At 63.8% G+C, this 11,615-nt stretch overlaps 1 protein-coding gene across 1 annotated transcript; it reads left to right on the top strand.

The window, feature by feature from the left end:
* Positions 1-446: 446 nt before the first annotated feature.
* P3H4 (prolyl 3-hydroxylase family member 4 (inactive)) lies at positions 447-11,045 on the top strand. Its single transcript, XM_067541313.1, has 8 exons — positions 447-1,109; positions 5,401-5,550; positions 6,468-6,639; positions 7,343-7,471; positions 8,002-8,147; positions 8,537-8,620; positions 9,188-9,329; positions 10,637-11,045. Exons 1-8 carry the CDS (start codon positions 630-632, stop codon positions 10,648-10,650), a joined length of 1,317 nt encoding a protein of 438 aa, XP_067397414.1. The 5' UTR covers positions 447-629; the 3' UTR covers positions 10,651-11,045.
* Positions 11,046-11,615: the final 570 nt, after the last annotated feature.

Here is an 11,615-nt window from a genome sequence, read left to right as displayed (position 1 = left end):
GGAGTACAGAACGGGATCCCGGAGTCCTTCGGGTTCTTCCCGGCCGCTGGAAATGGGGCCGCTCGTCAGTGCCTTTGGCACGTCTGGCTGGGGGGGCCGTGCTGTGCTTTGGGCACTGGGGCTCCTTCCCGGCAAACGTCCCCTCTAAGCCGCCACAGGCGCTACCAGAGCTGACGCGGGGCGTAAACAATTGCGGAGCACCCCGAGCAGCTCCCGGGGGCCCCTTATTAATTATTCGTATCTGTTCTGTGGGGGGGGGCCCAAAATATTCCATCTTTGGGGCCCCGACGAGCTAGCAGCGGCCAGGGCCCAGAGTAAACGGGCGCGAAGACACAAGCGGGCAAGATCCCGGCACCACAGCCCTCAGTGACAGCGGTCCCCTTGCCGGCCAGGGGGCCAAGGTGTCACTCAACCGTGCGCAGCCGCAGGACGCGTGCAAGGCGCAGGACTCGTGCAAGGCGCGGACTGGTGCAAGGAATCAGTCCCCCGGTGCGCGGCGCGCAGCCTGCAGGCGGGGCAGCACTAAGACCCTGCGGGCTGGAGGACCCGCCTGTCCCGGCCCCCTTCGCTCCCAGACGAGGCGGAGGGATGCCCCCAGGCCCGGCAGCTCCTTCCTCGCGCCGAGCGGCATGGAGCGCGGGGGCTGGCGGCTGCGGCTGCTGCTGCTGCTGCTGGCGGCGCAGGGCCCGGCGCCGGGCGGCGCGCAGTACGAGGAGTACAGCTTCCGCGGCTTCCCGGAGGCCGAGCTGATGCCGCTGCAGAGCGCCTACGCCTACGCGCTGGAGCAGTACGAGGGCGAGCGCTGGAAGGAGAGCGCCCGCTACCTGGAGGCCAGCCTGCGCCTGCACCGGCTGCTGCGGGACAGCGAGGCGCACTGCCAGCGGGAGTGCGCGGGGGCCCCGGCCCCGGAGGGCGCGCAGCCGGCGGGCGCGCAGGCGGAGTGGGGCCGGGAGCTGGAGCTCTTCGGGCAGGTCCTGCAGCGAGCCGCCTGCCTGCGGGGCTGCAAACGCGGCTTGCCGGTCTTCCAGCTGCGCTACCCGCCGGCCGAGACCCTGCGCGACTTCCAGCGCCGCGCGCCCTACCTCTACCTGCACTACGCGCTCTTCAAGGTGAGCCGGCGCAAGGCGCGCACACTCCGCGCGGAGGAGCCAGCCCGAGAGCCACGGCAGCCCCTGTGGCCAGAGCCCCACGGATCTGCGCGGCCGCAGGGCTGGGTCCTTAAACCTTCCCCCGCTGGGCCCTGCGCCTGCATCCCCTTACCCCGCGCCAGAGACCTTGGTGATCCGGGCCGTGGTGGGGTCAGGATCGGGTCCATTTTCATACCAGGGGGCAGGGGATGTGCCTGTGGGTGTAGGAGCCTGCCCGCCTGCCCCTTGGCTCCTGGTCTGTCTCCCCGTCCATCTCGGGCGTATCCGCCCGATCGGTGGGTTTCACTGTCTTGTCACCCCTTCCTAGGGCCTCCTGTCCGCTCCGGGGCTCACCCACTCAGGGCCCAATCCTGCAAACTCGCACACGCCAGAGGCCTCCTGGGGTCTCTGACACGGCAGCTTGTGCGAGTGAAGTTACACGTTTGCAGAGCTGGGCCCTCTGGCTTCTCCCGGCCGGGACGGGGTCACCTGTGCCCTGCATCTCGTTCAGCCCAGAGCACGCTGTCAGCGTCTCCAAAATCCTCGAGGGGCACCGGGCTCAGACTTCTGCCCTCCATGGTACCAGGTGCCAGGCAGAGAACCGGTTCCTGGCTGGGCCCCCACTCACAGGGGCTGGAAGTGGTTTCCGTTATGTACGGGGGTTACAGTTTGGCTCAGTGGCTCTCAGCACCCCCACTATACAAACTCTTCCAGGCCCCCTGAGCCTCTGTGGACTTGTGAGCAGTTCCCCAGGGTGGATTTCTCGCCCAGTAGGTGCCTCCCAGCACGTTCCCTTCCCAGCCGGAGCAGGAACGTGGCATTTGGCCAGCGAGTTTCTAATGGGGCACCCGTCCCTGCTGCGGGGGGCGGGGAGTGTGGTTAGCAGCCGTGCTGGTTATGTGCTGTCGCATTATTTCCCTTTCACACTCTGTGCCGCTTTAGGAGGCCTTCCCCTTTAACCCCAGCACAGCCAGCGGCAGCGCCAGGCTCTGGTGTGGATCATCCTTCACCAGCCCTCCCCACAGCTAGAGGTAGGAAGCCCCTGACTTGGATTTGCTGGAGGAATGCAGATGCCACGTGCTGTGCATCCAGAGGAGCAGAAGCCTGCGTGACTGCGGAGCGTCCCAAGCAGTAGTTACTGCAGGGATCCCCGCTTGCTGAGGGGAGGGACGGATCAGTCTTTCTGGGGACCATCGCTGGCTGTGCCGCACCACAATCTCATTTCCCGTAGGCCCAGTTAGCTCTGCCCTGCCCCCTCTGCGTCAGCCCTGCAGTTGGTGTGAAAGTTACAACACTTCAGTTTTCTGGCGTCGAGTCTCTTTCCCCTTGGAGCTCAAGGACAGGCTCTTGTTCACCAAACTTGGTGCTGCCATCAGACTGCTCGGCTGGAGCAGGGGGGCCGGTTACCTCGGGCGGGGGAGTCCTTTGGGGCAATCTCTAGAAGCCGAAGTGCTGGTGCGTAGCCGGCTGTGGGCAGGACTCAGCGCAGAATTCTCAATGGCTTTTGAGGGCCACAAGACAAAAGCGAGAAACAAACATTTGCCTCCAGTGTTGTGCTGGACTCGGGAAGTTACTGGAACAGGCTGATGGAAGGGTTTCCTGGGGGCAAACCGGGGAGGGAAGAGAATGTTTAGGACAAAAGCAAACTTTGTTTCCTTCTCTGCAGCTTTGCCCTCGGAGATCGCTGTAGAAGACTCTGTAGGTGCTGGACTGTCACCCACCCACTTTTCTCCTCTCGGCTGTTCTAGCTCCCCTCTCTGCTGGATTTTCCAGCCAAGCCCAGGGAGGCTGCACGGCCGGCAGCCTGAGCCGTGGGAGGCAGGATCTCTCCATTCTAATCCTGGCTTTGACAGCTACTGCTTGTGCTAGCTCGAGCAAGTCACGTCGCCTGGCTCTGTGCCTCAGTTTCCCCACTGTAAAGCATGGATAATAATGCCTGTAGAAAGAGTGTGTGTGTGGGGGGGGGGAGGGGGTGTGAGGATTAATGAGTTAGGGTCTGATCCTTGGATTCCGTCGCGTGAGCCATGCTGCGGCTGCTTTAGCCATTGCCAGAGTGACACGTTTTCAATGCCTCCTGGAGTGCAAACGGACCCTGGAAGGGGATTACTGTAAGTGCCTCAGTTTGAATCCAAGCGAATCTTTCCATGTGCTGGGAGGGGCCCCTGGGAGAAGAGTCTGTCTTTGGCATGCCGAAGGCAGGAAATAGTTTGCTTAGACGCTTGTGCACATTTCGATTCACAGGCTGATTTGCTACCGGCCAAAGACTTTCTCACCTAGCTCCAGCCTCCCCTGCCCAGGCTAGTACGTAACACACTTTCCCCGCATTCGAGGGACTGTCAGCCCCAAGCTCTGACAAGCTGACGCCTGGTAACACCGGGGCAGTCTCTGCAGCTGGAAGGGGAGTGCGGAGAAATGCCATTTGAGATCCCAGCCAGGGGCACGTAGGCCGGCGAGCAGGACGAGGTGCAGTCAGACATGACGGGCTTTTCTGGTTTAGTGGCTGAGCTGCAGCAGCGCTGACGTGTGTGAGTCTCTCCGGTGGCTGCCTGGGTCCCAGAATCACTTGGGAATCCTGGCTGAAAATTACCAACTCGAGAGTGTCAAGGTAGATTCCAAAGGCCGTATTTAGGGACCCAACAGACGCAGCCTGATTCTCCAAGGGGCTGAGCAGCCCCAGCTCCCGTTGAGCTGCAGAGGTATGCGCGCGTTGGGGGGGGGGGGATTTGCCTGCATCGGTGCCACAGGATGGGGGCCACGACGTCTCCACTCGATTTATCGGCTTTTTTGTTGTCTGATTCTGTCCAGCAGCTGGTTCACCCCGGGCTGGTGCTGCTGGCCGTAGGTGCTTTGGTGGAATCGCTGCCACCCAGCGCAGCATTGTCTGTTTCCCACTGGGAAACATGCCGTGCTCCCTTGGCGTCGCTAGCGAAGCCAGGCTGCCTCGGCCTGTCGATTCCATGATGTCACTTGCCGCTCGGTTGAGCTAGCAGCCGGAATCTTAGCAGCATGCCGCACGGCTTCTGCACGAGAAGGTTGAGCATGTCCCAGCTCCTCTGGGGTGAATAAAGAGCAGTGTATTCCAGCACAGCACGCTGGGGAGCTGCTTCCCGCATTCGAGTTCTCACACCCAGGGGCTGAGCCCTGCCCAGCCAGTTGCACTGGCCTGTTTGGTGACTTAGGAACCAAGGCACGTGCTGGCAAGAGAAGCGAGTTCATTTTAACCGAACCTTTCCTGTACATTGTTTTCACTGGGGTTGGTTTTTTACCCCAAAATCATACATCAGGAAACTATCCTCCAAGAAGGGGTGACATCAGCAGGGCTTCGCTGGCTGCGACGTCTCCCGGATGGGCAGCGTGGGCTGGTCTCAGAGCCTGGTACGAGCGATCTCAGGACCTTAGCCAAGGAGGGGGAGGCTGGTCTAGTGGCTATCCACTGGCTCGGGATTCGGGAGAGGTGGGTTCAGATCCTGCTTCTGCCTCAGACTCTGAGTACGTCTCAAGGGGATACGTTTTCAGAGCCTCGGGAAGAGCAGAGTTTTCTGTGGGGCCGTGAAAGCTGGGACCAGCAGCTTGCATTTAGCGGGCGGGGAAGCCAGTCCAGCGGGGATCTGGGTGTGCGAAGGGAAGGATTGTGATGGGGTTGGCTCAGGGTACAGTAATGGTAACATTAGACTCCAGGGGCCTTGTGTCTCTCTGCACGGCGGCAGGGCTGGCTTTGCTCCCCCTGCACTGTCTCTGGCAGACGGGTGCCAATCCCTGCTTAGAAATCTCTCCAGCCATGGCAGTTCCACTTCTCTCCCGGCAGCTTGGCCCTTGGCAGAGTGGCTTGTCTCTCCTCTGCGACACTGCTGTTTGGAAAGCAGAGCGCCTCGTGGTGTGGGCATGTGGGACTGGTAGAAGGGCAGTGGGGTAGCGTAGGCCGGTGTGGGAAGGGGCAGAAGCTATGCTGGTGTGAAGCCCTGTTATCCCGGAATACCTGTGTCCACGCTGCGGGGTTTCGCTGCACTAACTGGAACGGGAGAACTAAATCGGTGCAGCTTTTGTGGACGTGGTAGGAGCCACGTGGATTTTCTGGGCCTGTGCCTGGCCAGGGCTGAGAAGCCGAGCCCCACGTGGGTCTGGCTGGAGCTGCAGTGATCCCTGGGATGTGCACGCTGGGATGACTCTGGTTTAACGGCAGGGGAGACCTCGGTGTCTGGGTGACTCCGGACCAGGTGGTTCTCCATACGGCTCTCCCGGCTGGCAGCGTCATGCTGCTCTCTCCCTCTCTCAGGCAAACAAGGTGGAGAAAGCCATGTCTGCCGCTCACACCTTCCTGCAGAAGAACCCCAAGCACGAGATGACCTTAAAGTACCTGAACTATTACAGAACCATGCTGGACGTGGATGAGTATCTCGTGGACTTAGAGGCCCAGCCATATGAAGTGAGTGAACCCCCGGGGGCCCAGACGCACACTGGTGGGGAGCCAGTGCTGGGGTTGCTGGGGCTGAGGGTCAGGACTGAGGCATCAGCCGAGCCGGAGGGGAGGGAAGCCCAGGGCTGGGATAACAGTGGTTGGTATTGAAGGCGTTCCAGGGCTGGAATGGCTGGGAAGCCGTGGGTCTGGAATGAGGACATGGCAGAGCTGCAGGAGGAGAGGGGGGGTCCATTCCTGGAATGGGGGGGCTGCAGGCCGGGTTTGGGGTACAGCAAGGATGATCGGGGGGGGGGGGGGAGAGGAGGCGGAAGCATTGACTGATTGTCTCTGCACCATGTCTGCCCTGGCCACCCTGTTCAAAGAGCGGGCTCTGTTCTGTCGGAGTCGGGCCCCTCGCTGAAGAGGCGTCGCTCGGGGTCCTTCCAGAGCAGCGGGAGGGTCCGGGCTGCGCCGGGCTGGCTGCTCCTGGGACCGTGTCCCTGTGGGGCTGGCAGGGGCAGGCTGGGCCCTAGGTTGCAGCTCCTTCTGCTCAGACCTTGCCGTGTGCTCCCATCTGGGACAGGACCAAGGGGAGGAAGGCGTTCGCCGCCTGCGATTACCCTCGTGTTTCCTGGGCTCTGCTCGGAGGCCCTGTCCGCTCCATGCGGCTGGCGGACAGAAATCCACCTAGCGGGAGTCGGGGGGAGGGGATCCCCTGGGAAAACGGGTTGTGACGGCTTTACTCACCAGGCCTCGGAAGCCCTTGAGTCACCAAGCGGGACTCGTGCCAGGCCCCGGCCTGTGACGGGGCCTTCTGCCCCCGTCAAAGCGCCGGCGAGGAGGAGATGGGGGGAGGCCAGGCACAGCCGCGGGGCTGGATCTGCGGCCCCTTTCCGCGCGCGGCGGGGGCCCACCCGTGAAGCCGGGCTGTTCCATCCCTGCAGACGGCGTTCGTGCGCTCGGTGAAGCTGTATAACAGCGGTGATTTCCGGAGCAGCATCGCCGACATGGAGCACGCGCTGTCGGAGTATTACAAAGCCTACGAGAACTGCCTGGCGGGCTGCGAGGGGGCCTACGAGCTACGGGAGTTCAAGGACTTCTACCCGGCCATTGCAGGTGGGGGGGCCCATCCCCGGGGCTGCGGCGGCTGGGGGCCCGTCTCCCAGCCCCGCAGAGCCATGGGGCAGGCTGGGCTGATGGACTCTGGGGAAAAGTGGCCAAGAGGCGACGGATGGAAGCCTCTGTGTCCTGTTTTCCGTTCACACACACGTGGGTCCACGGCCTTCACTTCTGAGCTCCAGCCTGGCCCCGGGGGCGGGCTGCTCCCCACAGTGGCTGTTTGGGGCCTGGCCTGACATGAGCTGGGGTGGTGAGGGGGGGGTTAGTCTGTTTTCTCGTGCCCCAGCCCAACAGGCACTGGCGGGTTCCCTCGTCAGCAGCCTTGGCACAGAGATCACGGGCTGTTGGCACGGAAAGAGAGGGGTCCCCCTAGGGCAGGGCTGGGGAAGGGGCCGTGACGGGGGGCACAGGGAGCTCACCCTAATGCTGTCTGGGTTGCACGTGCTCAAGGGATGGCTCAGAGAGGGAGGTTTTCCCACCCCCCAAAGGAACGGGACACAGGCCATTTGCCTGGCCAGTGGGGACAGCATGAACAGCTTCAGCTGGGAGGGGGCTGGTTTAAATCAGCCAGTCCTAGAAACCCGAGGGGCAGGTCCCCGGGGGATGCGGGGCTCATCTCCCTCGGGCAGCTGGGGCTGGCCCCTGTGGGCGAGGGCGGCCAGGGCGCGAGGCTGCCGGCATGACGGGCGTTTCCTCCCAGATCACTTCGTGGACGTGCTGCAGTGCAAGGTGGACTGCGAGGCTGAGCTGACGCCCAACGTGGGCGGCTACTTCGTGGAGAAGTTCGTGGCCACCATGTACCACTATCTGCAGTTCGCTTATTACAAGCGTGAGTCCCCCGGGGCCGCTTCCTGGTTTGTGTGTGTGTGTGTGTGTGATTGTGTGTGTCATTGTGTGTGTGTGTGAAGGCAGATTCAGGGGGCAGTCGGGGGAGCTGGGCAGGGGTTCAGCCCCCAGAGCAGCAAACGATGAGCCCCCCAAAATTCCTCTTTGCCCGTTTTTGCCCCCTCCATCTGCAGCCAGCACCTTAGAGCCTTTCTCCCTAATGGGGGTCGCCCTGCCCCACAACCCCTCAGTGCTGTGTGCGGGGAGCCCCTCGTCTACCTGGAGTGGGGGGCCTTGCCCCATGTCTCCTTGTACTGTGAGGGGTGAGGCTCAGAGGTCTAATGTTGGGGGTTCCTTGTCCCATAGCCCTTATGCAAAGGGGGTGGCTTCCTCTGCCTTGGGGATTTTCTCTCTCTGCCCCATGCCCCCCACTCATGCCCCGCCCCCCATGCCTGGCTCCTGTGCAGTGAGGAGGGGGTCTCTCCGTGCCCCAGGCCCCCCACTCATGCCCCTCCGTGCCTGGCTCCCGTGCAGTGAACGACGTGAAGAACGCGGTGCAGAGCGTCTCCAGCTACATGCTCTTCGACCCGGCGGACGAGGTCATGCAGCAGAATCTGGTTTATTATCGCTTCTACCGCGAGCGCTGGCACCTGGAGGATGACGACTTCAGTCCCCGTCCGGTGAGGCGGGGAGGGGGCTGATTCTCAGAGCCCGTCAGTGGCTCCCGGGGCTATTCAGGGCTGAGCACTCGGGCTGCGGGAGGCCGTGTCCCCATCTCCCAGCCTGCTCCGTGCCCCAGCCTGTCAGGGTCTGGGGGAGCCAGGGAGGGTGGAGTGAGCCGCTCTCATGGCTGATTGGGGGTCCTGCAGAGGGTGTCCGCTCCCCCCAGCGCAGGGACCTCCGGCCCCTTGCAGGAACCATTGCGTTTGCCCAGCCGCCCTCTTGCAGCTTTAACCCTTTCCCCACTGGGCAGGGGCCGGCTCTGCCTGGGAACAGCTCCTCCCCGTGCGGCAGCCCGGTCCCTGTCCTGGGTGTGAGGCTGACGGTTTTCTGCCCTTTCCTCTCCAAGGAGGCGCTGCAGTATCACAACCAGACGGCCGTGCAGAAGAAGTTGCTGGACTTTGCCAAGCAGTATCTGCAGGCTGACGACGAGGTGAGCTGGGGCTGGGGCAGCGGCTGGAGACGGGGGCGCAGGCAGCGGCGGGAGGAACCCCCCCCATTCAGCTTTCTGCTGCGGGAACCCTTTGGGCTGGGACCTGAGCAGGGCTCCCGAACTACGCAGGGCTGGGCCCCGTCGCTGTTTGGATGGGAGACCTCCAAGGAACCCTCCGGCCATCTTGTAATGGCTGCTTGATAGGGGCACTGAGCGCTGCTGGGCCCCACCCCAGAGCTGGCTGCATTTCAGAGCTGGGGAAGTGAGCCCTGTGCACGTCGCTGATGCCGAGCAGGGGGTCCAGGCCAGTCTCCCAAGGGAAGCAGCAAGAAGTTCCCATTTAAACTAGGCCGCCCTGGAGAACCGTGCGTGGGAGGCGATCCGGCACTGGCTGCTGGGTGGGGAGGGGGTCTGGAGAGCGGTGTCCAGGGTGACCCCGGGAGGCACAGACTATGTCCTTCCCACTGGGCCTTCTCCAGCCCTGCTCAGCTCCAGGGGACAGGCCTGCCCTGGGTAGGCCCAGGCTCCTTGGCCTCCGCTGACGGCCGCTCCCTCCCTGTGCGGCAGATGGAGCTGGAGGCCGGCGCGGAGCCGGACGGGCGGGACCTGCCCTCGGACGGCGAGTTCGAAGGCGAAGGCGACTATGAAGAGGGGATTTTTGCGGAGTGGTGGCAGGAGCCCAAGTCCAAAGGGGACAAAGCCGACCAAGGTTACTGCCTGCAGCCTCCCTTCGCCTCCCGGGGCCGCTGACGCTGGGGTGGGCGGGGGGCAGCCGCACTCTCCCCTTGTCCCACGGACGCAGCAGGAACCAGGGAGCCAAGAGGCGCGTCGGTCCAGGAGCAGCAGCTCCCGGGGTGACAGCACGGCCTGGCCCCAGCTCCCCAGAGCTGCCTCCTCGCTAGAGCCACCGCCGCTGGCTGGCTGCCCCCTGCGGGAAAGGCCCCGGGGCTGAAGGCCGTGGAGACGCTGTTTATCCTTTCGCCCTTAGCTGGGGCCCTCCAGGGCAGGGCTGCGGCTGTGGAGGGCGGCGTGGGGGAAGCTTGCTCTGCCCCTACCCACGCTCCAGCCTCTCTCGCCAACTGAGCACCCCCAGCGCCCCATGGGGGCCGTGGGGTGTCGCCGTCTCAGACACACGCCTCCCGCGGGAGCACGACGGACCCTGCTCGCTAGGAGCCAGGGCAAAGCAAGGAGGGCAGAGCCCTGTGCGGGGCTGCCGCTTCCCCCCGTCTCCCGGGGCGTGCAGGGTGCCCAGGGGTCTTCGTTAGCGCAGCGCTGACGAGCCTCGCACGGGTGCCTCTCCTCCCTCCCCGGTTCCTTCCTGGCTGCCCCCGTCCCATCCCGTCCCGCCCTGCTGCTTTCCGTGGATGAGCCCAGCACGGCCCCGGCAGTGCTGTGTGCTCGTGGGCAGCCTCTGCCGTCCCTGCAGCATCTTTCCCACCCCCTGGCTGGAGCTGCAGGACCCCAGTGCAGGGGGGCAGGCTGCGAGCTCCGTACTGCACAGCTGGGAATTTCCTCCGTTGGCATTGCCCGTGGCGATTGGGGGGGGAGGCTTTTTATTATCCTCCACCCCTCCCCCAGCTCTGAGCCTGGGTGAAACAGCAGCTTTGCCCCTAAGCTCAGCACCAAGGGGGAGACGAGGGATCGGCCGTTTGCCAGCTGCAGAAATATGCCCGGTCTGCAGGGCGCCACATGGAGGCTGGGCAAACCGTAAGCCTGAGCTGCCTGCATGGCCCCCACCTCCGAACCTTCCTCCTCGCTCTGCTCCAGAAGGGCTTGTCCCGCACAGCAAATCCCCGCTCCCCACCCAGCCCCAGCTTATCCAGCCACAGCCCTGAGCCTGCGCTTGGCCCGCCACAGGTGCGTCGGAGCGTGTGCTTAGCATGCCTGTCCCATGACGGACAGTTCCTGCGATGCACAGGAACAGGGAACAGACCCCCCTAGCGTGGTGCCCTGATGCCCCCAGGTCGGCTGCGCCCCTGGAGCCCACACCTAACGGCTGCTGTTCTTTGTTTGCAGAGAGGATCCGATGAGCGACATTCGTGAGGGCCGAGCGGCATCTGCAGTCGGGTGTGACCTCTAACAGCCCTTCTGCCCCATCATCCCCTCTGGGTCTAGGCCAGAGGAGCCAGGTGGTGATGGCCCCAAGTCACCTCTCCCTGCGGGAGCTGCGGGGCGAGGACGGATGCCCCGGGAGCAGGGCTCTGGGCTCCCCCGGGCTCTGCCATGTATAAACGCAGGCTCGCCCCCGCCCCACCTTTGCCTTTTCTGTGCCTAAGCCTCCTTAAATAATTCACGGACCCCTCGATCCCATTGGCCGAGCTCCGGCCCTGCTGAGCCAATCGCAGGTGTGGCCTGCTCTTCCCATGAGGCCTCACTCCACGGTACTTGAATAACAGCCTCTCCTCCCCCCCCCCCCCCCCCCCCCCCCCCCGAGAACCCCAGGGACCAGCCCATGCTGAGCTGGATTACCAGGCTCCTTAGCGCTGGGGCCAGGGGAGTGAGACGTGGCCCCTCCCGCCCAGTAACACAGAGGCCACGTGACGAGCCTTGTACCTCGGGCTCCCAGAACCATCACTCCTGTCCCCCTCTCCCCCAGCCCCGATCCCCCCCCAGCTCTGGAGGAGAAAATCCCCCCCGTTGGTGCAGGAGCATCGTGGAAGCCTTAGCTGCAGCCGGTGGGGATTTGCTGTGACCCTCCCCACGGCGGCGCTCTTGCTGGGGGCGGGTGTGACGACGTGGGTTGAATTAGCTCGATCCGGTTCTGGGGTTTGTTTCTTGTTGCTGACAAGAGGCAGAGGGGGGCTGTTGAGAGTGAGACACAGGCTGGGCAGGGGCAGGTCAAATCCTGCGCCCCACTTCTCCCCACCTGCCGTGTCTGCAGCCCAGCCCAGCCCAGCCCCCGGCTATCCCAGTCCTTGCCCCTCCAGCCTGAGCTGCAGCCCCTGTGGGTCCAGCTGTGGGTTTGTCCAGCCCACAACCGCATGGCGCCTTGTGG

The sequence above is a fragment of the Emydura macquarii genome, unplaced genomic scaffold (assembly GCF_026122565.2).
Source record: "Emydura macquarii macquarii isolate MOO-44397 ecotype Brisbane River unplaced genomic scaffold, CSIRO-AGI_Emac_v2 contig_629, whole genome shotgun sequence".
Classification (NCBI taxonomy): domain Eukaryota; kingdom Metazoa; phylum Chordata; order Testudines; family Chelidae; genus Emydura; species Emydura macquarii.
The sequence above is the reverse complement of the archived record's forward strand: the minus strand, read 5'-3'. Positions and strand labels throughout refer to the sequence as shown.